The 19,136-nt window shown below is 45.9% G+C and overlaps 1 protein-coding gene across 1 annotated transcript in view; it reads right to left on the bottom strand.

Moving 5' to 3' along the window:
* EDC4 (enhancer of mRNA decapping 4) overlaps positions 1–15,397 on the bottom strand; it is a 29,614-nt gene extending 14,217 nt beyond the window's left edge. The window contains 17 exon segments of the mRNA XM_017740881.1: positions 695–1,158; positions 2,252–2,405; positions 3,154–3,242; positions 3,965–4,161; positions 4,812–4,903; positions 5,314–5,386; positions 6,684–6,864; positions 7,332–7,434; positions 8,271–8,366; positions 8,898–8,981; positions 9,529–9,638; positions 10,075–10,179; positions 10,684–10,831; positions 11,857–12,046; positions 13,543–13,642; positions 14,297–14,408; positions 15,189–15,397. Coding sequence (XP_017596370.1) covers positions 695–1,158; positions 2,252–2,405; positions 3,154–3,242; positions 3,965–4,161; positions 4,812–4,903; positions 5,314–5,386; positions 6,684–6,864; positions 7,332–7,434; positions 8,271–8,366; positions 8,898–8,981; positions 9,529–9,638; positions 10,075–10,179; positions 10,684–10,831; positions 11,857–12,046; positions 13,543–13,642; positions 14,297–14,408; positions 15,189–15,382 — 2,492 coding nt within the window. The 5' untranslated portion in view covers positions 15,383–15,397.
* Positions 15,398–19,136: the final 3,739 nt, after the last annotated feature.

The raw sequence follows: 19,136 nt of genomic DNA, 5'->3' as shown, positions 1-19,136 counted from the left end.
TTCTCATGGTGCATGTAGCCCCAGTCTAAGCAGACTCTGGAAATGCCAGATGCATCTCGCTGTTCTCATCCCACTACAAGACAGGGATGCTAATTCTGTGATGAAATCCAGCACTGGTCCAGCATAACAGATTACTCCTTCTAAGCAGCCTAAGTGATGGTGCACCATTCTTCATTCCTGCTCCACTGCCATTTATTTTCTGACTGCTAAAGTACTTTATTTATTTATAACACTAGCTGCACAGAGCCAATCCTAGAAGAGAGATGTACAATTAACCTATAACCAAACCTGTCAGTTATGTGCTAATCGATTCAACAAAAGCCTTCAGGAATGCATCACCTGGGGCAGAACTTAGCTTGTACTGGCTTGATTTCCAGAGCGCACACACAAAAAAAAGGTAGCTCAAGTCTCCAGGTGAACATGAAGGCCAATAAAGTAGACTTTTCACCTTCTTAACAGAGATCATTTATGCTGCAAAGGGTGTCAGAGAGCAAAAATTGTTAGAGGTGGCCTAGGAAGTTCAGGACACAGCCTACAGACCAAGCACACAGGAAGACTGACTCATCAGATCCTTTAAGGGACAGAGGGATGGAGAACTGCTCTGGATTAATCACAATGTAAGAGCTTTTCACCAAGCTGCCCATTTGGCAAGTGCAAACAAACTGCCCAGTGCCAGACAAACCCATGTGATTACCTGTCTGCCATGCTGTTCCTGGTTTCCCGGGTTATGTCAGGAGCTGCTGGCCATGGCTGACTCACAACACTGTCAGAAGATGCATTTTCCTGAGTTAAAGCAGTCTCCAGTAATGATGGAGCATTCAGTCTGTCCACCTCCACTGGAGGCATGTCCAAAGAGTGGTGGCTGTGCTCGGAGTTGTGGCGGTTCCTGGGAGACAGCAAATGCAGGGCTGAGGCTGCTGAGGCCATACTGTCTGCATGGTGACTGGGCTCCAGCACCTCCCCAGGGAGCCCGGACGGAGCCGCCGCAAAGCTGCGCTGCAGGGTCTCGGAAGCAATCTCTGGGATATCCTGGGACATGGCTGTGGAAGAAGAGGAAATGACATCTGGGGAGCGCTCACGGGTGGGAGAAGCCTGGGGCACCACCAAGGGCTCCACTTCCTGCAGTTCCAGTGCTAGAGAGGAGTTTCCTGGTGTGACCTGAAAACAAAAATCAAACAAGAGCCTTTAGGGTAATGTGGAGACACCCCAAGAACCTCTGGTGCCTTAGACCAAACTGCCTCTGGAAACAGCCTGCTGTATCCTTTCCTCATGTGATCCCTGGCTCCCACTCCTTCATCAGATGGAAAACGGTGCCAGGACTTGTAGTGGACTCTCAGCTGGGCTAACACCACACTTAAGGCAACGCTAGTCTGAACTCACTTTCAAAAGAAAATGTAACAGTAGTTCTACCTCCCTGCTCTGCTCCAGACTCCCTCCTCTTTGAGGGAAAACATTAATTTTAACACTGAATATCTCCTGGACTGAAAACTTATTTCAATCTCAAGCTTTGGTCATGATCCATTTTACACAACACCTGGAAATTAAAATTTAGGGATAGGAAATCGCTATTTCAGACACATCAGACAAAAAGCAGGATAAACCTTTCCAGGTAGCATTGTCTCCTAACACAAAGGCTGACCACATCCAGCCACTGGGATAGTGACAGCACGAGCTAGAGCTGTCTCTGGTTTTCAGAGACATGCTGTTCTATACATGGACAAGTTCCATCAACATGGCTGAGTAAACTGGGCTGCAGGTCTGTGCCAGCAGCTGTGTTTTCCAAAGGGCACACACTGTCCCTGTTAACATCCAAATAAGTGTAATTTCAGAGAATCCTAGATAGCTTTGGGTTGCAAAGGAGGTTAAAGCTCATCTCATTCCAACCCCACTGCCATAGGCAGGGACACCTTCCACTAGACGAGGTTGCTCAAAGCCCCATCCAACCCGCCTTGAACACTTTCAGGGATGGGACTTCCCTGGGAAGTCTGTGTCAGTGCCTCACCACCCTCTGAATAAAGAATTTCCTCCTAACATCTAACCTAAATCTCCCCTTTTCTAGTTTAAAATCATTCTGCCATGCCCTATCCCTTTCTGCCTACGTAAAAAGTCACTCTTCATTTCTTTTAAGCACTGAAAGGCCACTCCACTCCTCAGAGCCTTTTTTTCTCCAGGCTGAACAATTTCAGCTTGTACAGGCCCATAGAATTTCCCTGGCCCATGAGAAGGAAGGGAGCAGCATTTGGAGCCTTACTGGAACAGGTGCCTTTGGTGTTAGCTTGTCAGGGAGGCCTGGGATAAGAACAGAGTGACTCCTAGGACTGGTCTGGAGACTGCTGCTGCTGCTGCTCAGCGTGAGGCTGGTGTCCAGCTGCATCTTGGGGCTCACAGTCAAGTCTTCCGATGCTCTGCAGAAACAGACACCACCAAATCAAGAAGCCCAAAGAAATGATTGATCTGCATGAAACACTCAAGGTGAGGAGATGGGGTACAAAGGTCAGTGGAGGAGCCCTTGCTCTTTCCACGGTCAGCTACTCCCTCTCAATAAGTACCTGCATCTTCTAGTCCCCACACAGCCCAGAGAGATACCAGGTGGAAACAACAAAAAAGAAAAAAAGGAGCATTGCAATCTCTTCGAATTCAAGGGGTCAGTGAGAGAAGGGACCAATTGTACCTCCAGTGCACACTCTACAGAGTTCAGGGAGAAACAGGACACTATGAGACAGGTCTCTCTCCTTTTCCCAACCCCAGAAGTGAAGTTCTTGCCTGTTATGCAGCCCAACCCACTGTCACACTGTAAGATTTTCCTACCAGTCCCAATTCTCTCGCTGTCCTTGGTGGCTGCAGTGTTGTCTTACCTGTAAACAACAATGGGCCTTTGGGGAAAGCATGTAGAGCAACAAAACTGAGCTGCAATAACAGAATCCCTATGAGGCACACATGAAACACTCTTGTTGGCCCCTAGATGACAACAGGCATGTTCCAAGCAGCATTATGGATGCAAACAGCTGCCTATATAGGGACATTGGGACACAGGCCAGTTTCTAACTCTGGTTACAATCTCCTCTCCTACAAGGCATGCTACAGCTCTGTGCTATCCCAAAGGCCTGTATCAGTTCAGCTGCAGATGTATTATTTAACTCATGTGCTATTTACCTGGGCAGAGAGGTATCCGTGACAGAAGTGCTGCTCATGGCTGTGACTGCAGTCAGGGAACTGACACTGCTGCCAGAAGAGACAGCAATCTGTAAGGAAACACACAGCAGTCAGGATGGGACAGAGGGCAACCACACAACTCAACCTGAGAAAGAAAGACTCCTAGAGTCTTTGGTGAAGAGGGAATAGAAAACATCCCCACAGGTTGAATTGTACTGCTAAGGTGCTTGTTGAAGGCAAGTCCCAAAACATCCTCATCATATGAACCATGGCTGCTTTTATCAAGGGACTGCTGTCCCCAAACAAAGTGACATCACCAGTGCAGAGGCAGAGGGCTTATGGCAGAGAGCGGGGTACTCCAGCAGGGTCTCCCAAGTCTGAACAATCCCATTTACCTATCTGATCATTTCAGATCTGTGTTCCCACAGGACCCCATCAGACAGGATGTGCAGAGGTGGCATATTTTCTTCCATTACAGTCACATCATAACCCCAAACAACATGTGTAAACCAGTAAGGGCAGTCTCCCAGCTTAGATACAGTTATTTAGCAAAGCCGTATTTCTACAAAGCACAGCTACATCAGCAGTTTTGCAGCTAAACGCAGCACTGACAACACAAGCTTAGGCCAGCTTAGCATTTCAGATGTGCCAACATGTCTCTGCTCAGTCAGTTACATGCAGAGCTTCCTGTGTGCTCAGCATTCAGCTAGCAGAGCTTATGAGAATCACTACAGCCTGGAAAGCATGCCCAAAAGTACCAAAACCCACTCCCATCCCTTACATCACCATAACAGTGCTGATCTCTGATTACCTGTTGAAGAGAAGTACTTGGTGTCATGAATGCATCTGGAGTCATCAGCTTGGGTTTAGCATCATTGGAGAGAGAAAGGAAGTCTGCTGGCACAGGCAGGTCAGCAATGCGCCGCAGGTCTGGTTGGGAGCCATGCACAGATTCCTTTTCAGATCCCAGCCCTTCTGTGCTCAGATCAGCCATGTGGTCTGGAAAGGCTTCCAGAGAGAGATAAAAATCAGTTTGGAACTTCCCTCCAAAACTAAAGCTTTAATTCTACAAAGTATGAACTTATGCCATTGCATGTCATGCTTGATTCCAAAAAGAACAAGCAAAAACCCTGCAACATCCCAGTCAAAGCTTAGGGCAAAGCAAATCTTGTGTTATGCTTCCTCTTTGTATGCCAGAGTGGATTTTATCAGGCTTTGATAATAAAATGTCCAAGCTTCCTTTCTTCCCTAAAAGCAAGGCCATTTTAACTGCCACATCCCAGAATGGTGAATGGGCTGAAAGAGCACATCACAGAGAGCCCAGTCCCCTCTACTCCCACAGCTCTGCTGTCACTCTGATCTCTTCCACCTGACAAGAGATAAACCTCAAGTTTCTTGCACAAGTGCCAAATCACCCAGGAAGGTGAACTCAAGCATGCACAAAGCATTAGCACTCCTGGTCTAACACATCCCAAACTCCATACTCACAACTAGGGTCTAACCAGCTTTCTGCTTCACTGCTACTCTGTTTTCAGAGCCCCTTATGCAATGACACCACTGCAGTACAAAGAGATAGCCAAAACCACCCTCCTGCTCTTCCCACCAACAATCTTTAAAGGCTCAGCAACACTGAAGACCAATTTAACACACATGCTCACCAAATTCTTCATGAGAGCCATGGGAAGGCATGGAAGCACTTGTGTCAGGGCTATGAAGAGGTTGGAATCTAATCTGCACATCCTGTAGGGCCCTGGAAAGAAACAAGCATCTCTGATCAGCTTAAGAACCAGCAAGAGAAGTCTTAAGGCTCAGAAGATTTCTCTTCACTGAACTAATTCCCTTGGAAAATGCTTCAGTGTTTTCTGCCTGTCACTGAAGCAACAGAAGCTGATCCTCACTCAGCCGTGTCACCCAGTTCTGACAACCAGGGCATTTGAGATGTTTCCCAGCACTTGTGTGTGAGCACCATTCTTAAATCACTCATGGCCACAGATAGGTAAGCTTGTCACACCATTAAGGGCTACCTCCTGGTAAGGCCATACAGCCAGAAATTTCTATGGGGCCAAGGAGCTTTTGTTATGAGCAAAAGGATTTAAGTAAGTTAAATTTCTACAGGTCACTGCAGGGTTAGGACAATCACAGCTGCACACACATACTCACTTGGTGTGCACACAGAAGAGTTTTATCAGCACGCCTGCTGCTGATTCAACAGCCCCGGAGCCCTGAGCACCTTCTGGAAAGGAGACAAAGGTAAAACATGAAGTTGCATGGAAACTACACACAAAGTACTACAAAAGCATCACAGCAGGATCAACTGATAGCAAAGAACAGGCACCATACAGATTTTCTTTATCAATGATCTGGACAAGGGCATCCACAGCACTCTCAGTAAGTTTGCAGACAACTCCACAGAATCATAGAATATCCTGAGCTGGATGGGGCCCACGAGGATCATTGAGTCCAACCCCTGGCCCTGCACAGAACACCCCAAGAATCACTGCACGTGCCTGGAAGAATTGTCCAAATGCTTCTTGAATTCAGACAGGCTTGGTGCTATGACCACGCCTCAGAGAGCCTGTTCCTGTGCCCAACCACCCTCTGGGTGAAAAACTTTTTCCTGATATCCAACCTAAACCTCCTCTGACTCAGCTTCGTGCCATTTCTGTGAATCCTGTCGCTGGTCATGAGATTGAAAAGATCATTGCCTGCCCCTTGTGAGGATGCTGGAGGACTGCAATGAGATCTTCCCTCAGTCTCTTCTTCTCCAGGCTGAACAGACCAAATGACCTCAGCCACTCCTCATACAGCTTCCCCTTCACCATCCTCATAGCCCTCCTTTGGACACTCTCTAACAGGTTAGTATCTTTTTTTATATTGTGGTGCCCAAAACTGCACATGGGACTCAAGTTAAGGCCACACCAGTGCAGAGCAGAGCAGGACAATCCCGTCCCTTGACTGTCTGGTGATGCTGTGCACCACGTTGGGGAGGGATATCTGCTGGAGGGCAGGAAGGGCTGGAGAGATCTGGACAGGCTGGATTGATGGGCTGAGGCCAACTGTGTGAGGTTCAACAAGGCCAAGTGGCAGGTCCTGTGCTTGGATCACAACAACCCCCTGCAGCACCAAGGGCTGGGCAGAGTGGCTGCAAAGCTGCCCATTGGGAAAGGCCTGCGGGTGCTGGTTGAGAGTAGCTTAAAATAAGCCAGCGTGTGCCCAGGTGGCCAATAAGGCCACTGGCATCCTAGCCTGTGTCAGCAACAGTGTGGCCAGCAGGACCAGGGCAGTGACCACCCTCTGCACTTAGCACTGGTGAGGCCACACCTTGAATCCTGTATTCCAGTGCTTGACAACCCAGCTTAAGCCTGGTGAAGAAATTTTTCCTAACACCCAATCTAAACCTCGTTGGGCACAACCTGAGGCCATTTCCTCTTGTCTTGTTGTTTGGGAGAAGCGACCGGCCTTTCACGAGAAAGTCACAACCAGCCAGGAAAGAAATCCTGACCACACAGCAGCCAAATTTTGTCACCTACCTACACTCAAGCTGTCATTCTCCTCTTCTGCTGGGAGCACCTCAGTGTGCCTTAGCCGGCAGCGGCTCACAGCCTGGATGCCAAAGCTTAGCACTGGGTGGGTAAGGAGGAACTCCGAGATGGAGCTAAAGTAAGCCTTGCCCTCCTCTTGGTTCTGCATCAGCTCCATCACATACAAGACCTGGAAGAATCAGAAACGGTAAATCAGAGCTTTCAGAGCAGCCCAAGTGTATGTGTGGGGACTACAAAGCCCAGCAGCCAAACTAGCTTTGGAACAAGGGAGATGACGTGAGGAATAAAGCCTGGGTCTTGAAATTTGAAATGGAACACTCAAGGGAACCACAAGCACTACACTCTTAGGCAAGACAATGCTGATCAAGAACACAATCCTACCATGCCAGACAGAAGTATCTCCAAATGAGAGCTTTACAGAGCTTTACAAAGGGTGAGAAGTAATCCTTAAGGCTCCTCAGGATTACTCAGCTGAATTGTTACCCATTTTCATCTAACAGTGAAATTGCTGAGTCAACCTCTGCATTTTTATCTAACATGCAAATCCCAGACCTAGGCAGCAGAACCAGTCACACACAAGGCCAATTCTGCTTCTGTCACCATTGCCCACAGGCAGCAATAAAATGAACTACTTACTTTTCTCTGCACATCACTCAGAATCAGATATTCAGCAGAAAGGTCCAGGCAGACCTTTAGGCTGGGAAGAATATTCATGGAGCTGAAGATGTCAGGAGAAAAGCTACGTAGACAAATAAGAGGGAGGGGATGCAGACAGAAGGCAGATTAGCCCAACCAGCATGATTGCTATGAAACTGCACTAAATACCAAAAATCCCACAGAACCTTAAAGAGTTTACAGCCCTATTACAGTGCAACCACCCACTAGAACACAAACACCTTTGTTGAAATCAGTGCTGACATCAGCTAAGAAAGCAGCTGGGAGATCACACAATAGGATCAAGTTATGGATACTGAACACTGAAATGAAAGATGACACTTTGTCAGTACTTAACATGTTCCACATTCATAGGAGTACAAGAGTCAATGCTACAGATTTAAAACCAAAAATCTACCAAATCAAAATAACCTTTCCACAGGTTTTGGACCTTCTGTAGCATGAGGTGGAAAAAGCAGCACTCAGCTCTATGTCGTATTCTCACTTAAAGAGGGAAAATCATTTAAGCCTTGGATAATTTCTTAAGCTCTATCAGTATAGCAGCTTCTCATAGTTTAAACAGAAAAAGCACTAATACGAAAAAATCCTAGATTGGTTATTGAATATCTAAAATTTCTAGAGAAGAAAACACTCAAGGTGTGCAGCCTCTCCTCATGCTACAGCTATGTCTATGCTTTACAGAACAAGGCAAAGACAGCAGGTCTTGGTAACACAAATAACAAAAGCATAAACTTCCCTGGCCTTGCCAAAGCTTGACCTGACAGTCTGGCACAGCTGAGAGAAATGGCAAAGGAGGAAGCTCAAATTTGGCTGGAGTAGAATCCATTGGAGATCAGGGATCACCTTTACAAATTCAGTACCCCTAAATCCCACCCTTCAAGGGCATTCACCAACACGTACCGGACAGTCTGCAGACAGGTCCAGGACACCGTGCACCACATCTTCAGTTCTCTGTTCTGATCGGCTCCTGTGATGAGAAACCTCCAGAAGGGAACCCTGTAGGCACAACAGATACAAGTTCTCTTAAAGAAGATCTGGTCCTTCCCAGAAAAGCTCCTCACAAGCTGCCCATGGCTGATTTTACCCAACTGTGGCTTAAAGTTCCCAGAAAATTCCTGCTCTGAGGCAGACTAGAAACCACTACACCCCTCAGAAACCTTAAAGCCACAACTGACTGAAGAAACAGTAACAATAAAAGCTGTATTTTCATCAACTGCAGTTGAAATTTGGGAGGATTAACAGGCCATTTAAAACTGACATACCATAAAACCTGAGAGGACCCCTCAATTTAGAATTCTCATTACTTTCATAGAATTGGCACTGTGATTAAGGTCACTTTAGGTTGTGCTTCAGAGTCTTATTTATTTCTCCATCACTAGAAAATTTACTACGAAGAGGACAGGACTTATTTCTGCTACAAAGCTAAAATTTTTAAGGATGATTCAGTTACAAGGAACTCTCAAGGCAAGGCAGAGTTAGAAAACACGGTTAAACTTTAATAGTACAAGCACAGGATTGGGGACTTACTCTGGGTCTTGTTTTTTATGGTTGTCACAAAAGAGCAGGCAGGAAAGAGGTCTGCCTTCATGGGGTTTCCACTCGTGAAGACACCTGGGAATAAATCAGAGAAAACATCCAAGTGTGAAGGGAATGGTAAATGAGGAGGATGCAGACGCTGAACACACAACTTTGTGCTCAGAAGCCACAAAGCATTAGTGACTTGTAGCTCTTTACAAGTCTTATATATAAAATAAGGAGATCACAGCCCATGCAGACAAATATTGTTACCAATAAGTAAATAAAATCCTATGTTGCCATTTGGCCTGGTATCTTAACAAGGGTACAATGCAAGAAGAAGTCAACCTTGAGAAGAACAGCTCAGAGCAGCTTCCTGCATTTACATGGACAGTGCAAAAGAGTTTGACTACAGCCTGTGCAAAGCACAGAACTCCCATTTCCAGACACAGCCCTCTGCTTTTTCCATAAGCCTACAATATTCAGTGATGCAATTTTTCAGCAACAAATTACAAACATTTAAGTTGTATCTTCATAACGTCCTGAGAATGACCATCACAGATGATTCTGTATCAAGGAAATTCTCCCAGAGAAAATACTGCTCTTTTTTCCAAGATCTTTAGTTTTCCAGTTCTCCAGTTACCTTGGCTCGTCCTGTCCCTCAATATAGATCTGCCAGAATTTTACAAAACCATCATGGCTTGCTGTGGCCAACACAGTTCCATCTGGAGAAAGTGCTCCCTCGCTCAGGCACTACACAGAGGGGGGAAAGAGACACAGAAAAGTAATTGTATAGCTTTTTTTACTTTACAAGAAGAAAAAGCTCTATCCTCAAGCAAGAATTTGACTTAACAATCTGATAGTAGAGAAGGCCAGAGTGATTTTTAACAGAAACAGGCAGCTTCTAACACTAAGCATTTTAACCCTTCACAGAACAATTGACAGGCACCCTCTTTCTTGCTAATAATAAACCATCACCTTTTCCAGACACCAAATTCAAGTACAATGGCTGCTGCCACTGTTCTTACTGCTATTCATGTTATGAATAGAGCTCATTTTGGTTTGGGATTTTCTGGCTTTTCACAATCATAATTGCTTCACGACTGGTTTTTTTACAGCCAACTGTCCTAAGAACTGCAGCTCCTGAGACACTATAACCCAAAGAAAACCAAACGAAACAGGTTTGTACCGTGCTGTGGCCTTTCACCACGATGAAACCTTCTTTGATATCAGGCACTTCCACTGGCCAGGAGCTGTTGTTGGTTCGGATGATGTCCAAATCCCACACCTCTGCCTGGAAAACAAACATGTAGGCAACACAGGTTTATTTTTACAACCACTGGTTTGATCCGCAGAATTTCCTAGATCGTTATCTTGTATCCTGATACACCAGCCCAATGGCAAGTATGTGACACAAACCTTCCCATTTCCACCCAATTTGGCCATTAGACGCTTTCCTGGCACTGCACATCTCAGAGAATTGCTCTTGGCATTTGTATCTGCTGCCCACCAAGCCCCTCCCCTGGGTACTGGCTCACCCTGAACAGACAAGTGTTATCTCTGTTTCAAGTGGTCCTTGGAATTTGACGGTGAGCAGAAGTTATCCCCTTCTATCCCCCTGAGGCCCAGAGAATGATCAGTATGACCTCTCCTGGGAAGAGAGGAATCCAACACCTTACAGGAGGATCCCCAACATGGACTATACAGGAGCCTTTACAATTCCACTGCAAACTCAGCTCTTTCCTCCATTAATTTTTTTCCTGCTAATGATAATGTTTCCAAAGTAGGGTTTCCTTACCCTGTCCTCATGCAACAACGCCAACGTCTGACTTCCCTCCTCCCCGCTCTCCTCGTTATCATCTGGGATGAAAGGGCACCAGATGATTCTTCGGAAGGTGTTCAGTGGGGTATTGTCAGGTCGCTTGATGTTAACCAAGATCTCCTCTCTGATCACCAGGGTTAAGAAATGTAACATTCTGGCTCTGTTACTAATGCCCAGCAATAACCTGTTCAGGCTTGGGCTGCTGTTTTAATACTGTTAAACCTCAAGATTTTTTTGGGCCATTGATTCAAAAAGAAAGCAGGTAAAGGGATTCTGCTGAGAAAGCAGCCAAGCTAGAGTTTCTTCACTGACAGAAGACCTTCAGCTTATAAAAGTTCATAGGTTCTCACAATTTTCTCTTGCAGCCTGCAGCGACAGGATAAGCACAACAGGGGCACACAGCCACATCTGAATGAGCAATCCATGTGACGGCTAATGATTAAATGATTTCTGTTAGCATTGCAACACTATGACAGAAAGACAGAAGAGCTACCACATTTCCCCCAGCTGAGTGCTCGACTGCATCACTACAAATCAGGTCTTCAACAACTACTACCACCTTTGCTCCAGTTGCTTTTGAAACAATGGTACACAACTAAAATTAAAAACCTACACTCTGAGGTGACATACCTCACACATTTCCCAGAAGTACTGAGCAATCACTCCTAGCAATTAAAAGGAAAATATTTAGGGTAATGAACACTGAAAATAAATTTCAGGGCCACCAAAAGGATGACAGGTTTGGAAGAAAGATAGTGAGTGAAAGGGAAGTATTACATCCTCTTCCCCAGAGAAGTAACTGAAGAAAAGAGCTAGAACCAGGCAAGACAAACCTCTGTCACACAGCTGAGGTGACACTGTCCACGCCCAAGACCAGCTGGTACAGACTGACCCTTCTCACTGACTACCTTGCCTGGACCAGAAGCACTGAGGTGCTCCTAGAATTCAAGCAATGCAATATCAAGTAATGATTGTGCTGAATGCAGGTAAAAGTTGACTGATTTGATACTCTGGAAGGGGCAGAACTATCGACCTTCCCCCTGTAAGCTGCTGTTCTGCAAAGGCTACAAATTAAATGGCAATGTTGAGGTTGCCTTCACATCTAACCATTACACAGAGACTGACAGGGGGTGTATTTGGACAAGATACTGGATTTTTTCTTTATCCATGGCCAGGCGCCAGACAAAAAGGTTGCCAGCCTCGTCCAGGCAGGCCAGCTGGTTGGAGTTGAGGTGAGCAAAGGCCAGGTCTGCCACGCCTCCTGTGAATCCCTTCAGCAAGGTCCGCTCAGCAGTGCTGACGCTCAACACCCGCACCATAGCGGAGCCATTGCTGGCAGCTGCAGGACAGAGAGAGGGAGAAGTCACCATTTATGTCTGTGGTTTCTCAGCATAATTCTTGTAAACTTCCCATAACTCTCATAAACTTCTCATAATTCCCAGGATTATCCTTATTAAAGACGGTTCTGTTAAATGCCAGGCCTAAACCTTCATCCCGAGCTCGCTGCACCTCCAAGGCTGACCTCCAGTGACAGTCAATTAATTTTATTTGCAATTTAATTTTCAGTTACTGCAGAAAAGGAGTCACTGAGAGGCAGATAGCTCACACACACGTTCTGTAAGGGGAATGCAAAAGGCATGCACATTCACCCTACAAAAAGCACGGCTTTTTGGCTTGCATGACTGAAAAGAAGGTGCTTCAGAACACGTGCACACTAAGCAAAGTTTCCAGCTTCCCCTTTTCACACAGACATCAATCACTACAAAGAAGGCGGATTTACAGAGATCATGGTGCTTCCACTTCCTGATGCCCACGCCAGCCCTAGCAAACCACTCAGCTTCCCAGTGCTACTGCACCCAAGCTTTTAAAATATTTTTTAAAAGGGTGAGACATCCTTAAGCTACTCTACAGTAACCTCAGCTAGGAAAAGGCACAAGAGCAGAGTAGTAGATTTCTTAAAAGACCAGACAAACTGGTGTGAGAACTGAGAACAAAGAGACACAAACACTCTGTGCTTCTATGAGAGCAGAAAGAGACACTATAGATAACTCTATTCATTTCATAGAACTGTTAAGGTTGGAAAAGACCTTTAAGATCATCAAGTCCAACCAGTACCACCCTCATGTTCACCACTAAACCATCGCCTCAAGTGTCATATCCACATGTTTTATGAACACTTCCAGGAATGGTGACTCCACCACTTCCCTGGGCAGGGCAGTTCCAACATTTTAGAATCCATTCCATGCAAAAAATTTTTCCTAATATCTAATTTAAACCTTCCCTGGCACAACTTGAGACCGTTTCCTCTCATCCTGTCACTTTCTTTCCCATATGCTGCGAAACAATCTTTCCCTGTGTTGTTCAGCTTTTCTCTCTCTACTCCACAAGACACTGCATCTGCGCTGCTCTTTGGATCCTCTAAATTTAGCCTTAAACTCAACTCTAAATTTATGCAAGCAAATCCATCACAAACACTTATCTGCTCAAATTACCGTGGGGCTGTTTCTGTGCTTAGCTACAGAGCAGCTTGTTTGCTGAAGAAATATTTAATTAGAGGAGGAATCTGATAATCAGCTCCCCAGTAAAACCAATGTAGTCCTTCAACTTTTCCTGCATCCCCACTGAGTCCTTCTCTTTTATTTCTAACTCTCCCACATAACAAACTCTTCTCTTCACCTTCGCTTATATTCCCTCTACAACAGCACTCTGATCTGGGTATTGCAAGGTGTGTTTCAATTAGTGCCAGTTATATCGTTCTGATGCAAACTTTGCCTTTCTTAATGATACAAAGAGCAAAAGAATACAAATCACATCCAAAACAAGAAGGTATCTCACCTCTAATGGCATAAGCCAGGTAAGAGTTTGAAACAGCTATCAGATTGCCATAATAGTATTTCTGCTCCCAGTCATATCTAGCAACAGGCTGTATTTTCACCTGTTCAGGAGAAAGAAAACAAAACATGAGAAATGTCTGGAATTATCTTTTCCATCTTTGTGGTCCCTTAGTTCACTGCACACTAAGCAACAACTTGGAATGGAAAATGGAAAAACACAAAATGGAAAATTAAGGAATAAAGTTGAAAAGGGCTGAGCAGATCAAGACCAGAGGTCTCTCTCCTAATCATTAGCATTTGTTCTGAGCATGACTTAGTTCTCTGCTCAGTACCAGCTCTAATTTCAGCATATTGGTTCTTGCAGCTCTGACCTGCTGGCCAGAGCCCTCAGCAGGACTGACACCAGCAAAGCAGCCAGGGAAACCCTCCCTTCAGGGTCCAGAGAGAAAACAATCAGCAGAAAAATCTTGCTTGTGGAGAAAGGACACTTCCCCAGGAGCCTACAGCTTAGATCGTGGACTTCTGAAAATTAGAGAATAACTTGGCCAGACTCTGGAATAACAGGAACAATCAGTTACAAGATACTGTTCCAACTTTTTTCCCCTTGTTAAACTCTTTGACAAACTTCTACCTAATTACAAGCTCCTGTGACACAAAAAAAAAGATACTTATTTCTGTTTAAAAATATTCAAGCATGAGCTGATGTGACTAAAAAAGAGACAGACCATGAGACACACCTTTCTCTTGCTTCTTACCTTGTTACTCCCTCTGGCCTTACTGGTGATGCTGGAATCACTGCTGGCCACTATCTCCACATCTTTTGCTGATATCACTAAGCAAGTGGAGCTGTCGTCACCAGAGAGGCAGCTTAAAAAAAAAAAACAAACCAAAGAAGGGGAAAAAATCAGACAAGACTCAAAGGAACAGAATATTTAACATTTTATGTTAAATTCATAATTTTAACAGCAACACAGCAGGATTTGTGCATCTAAGAGCTTGAGCCGAACAACTGAAAACAGCTGAGTCTTCCTTCCCTATGTGTCACGGGTTTGAGAGAGTCAGACACCTGCTTTGTTGAGCTTAAAAACCTTCAGTTCATTTGACTTGAGCACAGACCTACATTTGATTCAAGTCCCCAACACTGGAAGGTGCAAAGAAACCAAAACCAACCAGTTGAACCTCATCAACAAAACAGTGCATACTGCTTGTGGTTCTCATGGCATCCTCTCTCAAAACCATCACCAGAGAACCCAAGCAAAAGCTACTTCCATGAGCTCTGCAACACCTCAGGTGGCTTGGGTCCCTGAAGGAGTCCTGCTGGGCATCTACAGGGGAACCACAAGTTTCAACCAGAGCCCTGATGATTTACATTGCCCTGACCTGCAATTTTTACCATGTACAGTCCTGTTCCCCTCCTCTGAACAACTCTGCAGATATTCTTCAGTTCCTGAGCTGCAAGGATGGCAGATTCCAGGCGTCAGCCTCACAAAAGCTATAAAAGCTCTAACCAAGAGCACTGGCCCACAACTGCCACCTGAATTCAACATAAAACCCATTGTCAGATTCCCAGCACACAAGTCCACGCTCAAGAGAACCAAATTTGAGCTGTTTTCTATTCACTCTCAGCATTTCTTTGACAAAACTTACATGACTTGTTTCTCCTGCAGGGCTCCTAGAGAGATGCTGCGATGCACTGGCTTGGCCAAAGCAGGTCCATCTCCGCTCCCAAGGGGATCAGGCACCAGCAGCCCATTCAGGTCCCCGTTATACGAATTTGATGGTCTCTGGTTCTCATTCACCGAACCTGAGGAAAAGCATGACCAGCTGTGCCCAACATGCATTTAAAAGAAACAGCACTGTGTGAAATACACCACCCCCAGATGCTGCTTTGGTCTGTCAGGTAGAATATGCTGAACAGGTCGGGAAAAGTGCTCTATGAAAAGGATGTGTAAGAGACCTCCCATGGGATGAGAAACTCACCTCCACACATTGAGTGAAACAGCTCTTTTTCTTACACAAGCCATTCTAGCACATCAGAGAAACACCAAAGAACAGGTTTCAAGGAACTTACCAGGCTCAAGGAGCAAATAGCCTTAGATCAGAAAGACTAAGCTGGTAATTCAGGTTTACTGAATCAAGTGCCAGACCAAAAGGTTCTTGACAGGTCACTTCTAACCCTCACGCCTGCAGAGAGACCGCTGAAATCCAGCAGTGCAGGGATCAGCTGCAACATTTGGGGCTGGCTGGAAATCATGCATTTGTTACTTTCCAAAACTGGCTTCTGATTGCGTGACCTGACCTTGAAGTCCAGGTGTTTAAGTAACTTTGCTAGGAAACTGCAGCTGTGCCTATGGGATTCCCATATTTTTCCCTTGGTTGAACAATCACATAGAAGTTTATAGCACTCAAATTTTGTGTAAAGCAGCCATTTTTTCAGAGCCCCAGCTGTGCTTTGAAGAGTGTGTGTGCCCTGACTTTGCACATCTGGCCTAGCACAAGCTGCTTGGTGGCTTCCATGCCTTCTGAAGACTTTAGGAGGAGACAGATGTAACAGGGGGTGAAGGGGACTCTTCTTCTTCACTAGCAAGGCAAATATTTGATGACCCCCACTGGAGAGCAAGGCCCCTCCATCTGCACACCCAAGGCAAAGCTGCCTGTCTCAGCAAATCCTCGCTTGAAATTTTCACTGGTTTTGAAACCCAAATTTCGTATACTGTTGCCAGGTAACAACGGCTGCTCAGCTCTTGCAAAATGGCTGCTCCCAGGACCAGAATCTCTCCCGTCACTGGCACATGTAACAAACCTAAACATAACTGTGAGCAAGAGGCACATCCTTCCGAAGTAAGACAACCTTTCTGCTACTGAATAAGCTTCAACAGATCAGGGTGCGTGCTGCTGCCTAAAACAAATCTGCAACTATTCATTTGCCAGAAGAGTATTTTAAACTTGCTGTTTATAAAGAGTCATTATGGACACAGAAATGTGCAGTGACAGGGTACCCCAATGCAGGGGCAATTTGGGCACTCACCTCAGTGTACCTGCACTGCATGAAGAAAAAGCAGCAACACTCACACAGCACAAGGAAATTCAGGTCAGGGAAAGTGATCCTGCAACCACCTCACATTGGTGCTGTGCTTGCTGTCACAACATTAAGATGTGCCCCTTATTCCCACAGCATATGGTGGGTACTTGTCCAGTTGCAGCTACTCCCCCTGACAGCACTTTATTCTTTGTGACCAAAAGCAGGAAAATATTCCCCACAGAAAAAAGCATCCAGTCTCCTAGAGAAAGATGGTATGTGCTTTGCTCTATTTGCATCCACAGCAGTGTCTCATGTAAGCAGTGCTGCTCTTTTACAGACAGCAGGATGGTGATGCTTGCTCCATGGGAAAAAGAAAGGAGGAAACACTCCCCAGAGGCTGATGGGCCCAACAACAGTACACTCAAGTTCAGAAATGGGCACAGCTCATTCTGTGTTAGTGGAACCCAGATAAGCACACCTGCTACCTGTGCACAATCCTGGAGGAATAAAAGAAGGGAAGAAGCTCTGTTCAGTAAGAACATGAACTAAACCAAAAGGTTAAGCCAGACTGGTAGATCCAGGCCTCTAAGGCAAAGAAGAGTGTTTGTATTCATTACCTTTTCAAAGAGCACAAGCAGTCAGAGCTGAGACACTGAACTCTTCCTGCTCCCACCATCAGCTGCACCAGGAGATGCCAGCCTGTACTGAACAGAACACTGCCCTGATAAACACCACGAGCAGGGTAAGCCCACATAACACCTGGTTATCAGCAGAGATCTCTGCATGGATTGAAGGATCCTGCCCATCACCAACAGGGACGCTCCTCAACAGCCCAGTGGCACTGACAGCCCGTCTCCATGTCCCAGCAGGCAGGTCCATGCTTTGGCAACAGCTACTGAAGCATTGGATGAAGTTTGCCAAAACTGGGAGAAACTGTGTCAAGAGAGACAGACTGAGTAGTGGATTACATTTTCACAATCACCAAACCCAGCAGAATTTAAAAAGTATTGTGACAGTTGTAAACTCTTTAGAGCAGGGAGTGTTTCTTGGCACGCGCCTGGACAGGAGCTAGGGGAACGCAACACTGCTCACAGCTACCTACACCTGGTACTGCCAAACTTGAAGGCTCCCCTATTCCTCTCCCCTGGCATCCTAACAGGAGTTTCAGAGACTTTCAGCTAACATATGTACCCTTCTTCTTCCCCTTACTATGTCAGTCTTTTCAAGTTTATTTGCTGTGACCCAAGCAGTGATTTCTGCTGAGAACCACTACAGGTTCCTTCTGTGAACTTCCTGCCCACTTGCTCCTTTTCCTCCCAACTGCCTTCTTGTGCACTGGAGTTGACAGAGAAGGGAAAAAGAGAATTAATAGGTAAGAAGAAGAATGAAAAGAAATAATCCATACTCTGTCAGTAACTCCTTGGCTTCAACCAGCAGGAGAAGCTGCTTCAGGAGAAAGTCAAGTCACCTTGAGCAACAATTCCAACCATTTCTCAACCACAACATATCCTTTCAGTTCAGAAACTGCTTATGAAATGAGTGTTCCCCATCTTTCCCATCCCTGCAACGAGTTCTCCTTTCAGTCTTTCAAGTACAATACTGCACTATGAACGAAAAATGTAATTTTCTTATAAGAATTAGAATTCAGGAATGTGCTAGCGCTCCAGAAACAAGAGAAACTATTCCAATTAATGAGAAGTTTCTCTACAGATAGCAAAGCTAATGAAGCTGCCTTCTTAGAGGTTTGTTTCATCATCTCATGTGCCTCTACAGCCCTCCTACAACAATCCCACACCCAGCCTCTCTTCCTTTTGGCCATTTTTTCAGCACATCCCGCCTGAGTCTCAGGACATTTAGAAATTATGTTATTCCTGTCCTGCCTTTCCCTCGAAGGGAGTACAAGAGAGGCCTAATTCTGTCCTCTACCCAGAGGCTAAGATCTTTTGGAAAAGCATTCACGTCTCAGCCTCCTTCAGACCGTTACCTCACCGCGTTTGGCTGAAACACTATGGTAGGTTCAAAAAGGGGGATGAGAGAGAGCCTAAGCTACAGGAGAGTGGGAACACTATCCAGCTGACTCCTGAGCCTGCTGCTAATACTCTCACAGGCAGAAGGGAGCCCGCTGAACTCTGAGCTGAGATGTATAACAGTTCAAAGCACAGAGAGAAAAATTACAACCGCTTTAGGAGAGATATTTGTGATCCCATTTCACATACAAATGAGAGTGAAAAGTTTGTGTAAAGGGTGAACACGGCACTGATCTCAGAGCGGCCTGACAGTCCCTTCCACTCAGACCAGCGAGATGCCTGGGAAACATTCCAAGTACTCCTAGTAAGGGGGGACATTTGTGTCGCGGAGGTCGGTGCTGTTCAGCTCCCAGCAGCAACACCTCTCAGCTGAACGGAGCCCCGAGACCGCCGCAGCAGCGAGCTCTGGGGCCGACCTGCTCTCGCTCTGCCCAGCGCCAACAACCCCCTCCCTCAAGCGAGGGTCCCCAGGCCGGGGGCTCCTCTCCTCACCGGCCGGTCCCCACCGCGCCGCTGGCTCCCGGCTCTGCGGGGGGCGCGGCAGGG

The sequence above is a fragment of the Corvus brachyrhynchos genome, unplaced genomic scaffold (assembly GCF_000691975.1).
Source record: "Corvus brachyrhynchos isolate BGI_N302 unplaced genomic scaffold, ASM69197v1 scaffold26, whole genome shotgun sequence".
NCBI classification, from domain to species: domain Eukaryota; kingdom Metazoa; phylum Chordata; class Aves; order Passeriformes; family Corvidae; genus Corvus; species Corvus brachyrhynchos.
The sequence above is the reverse complement of the archived record's forward strand: the minus strand, read 5'-3'. Positions and strand labels throughout refer to the sequence as shown.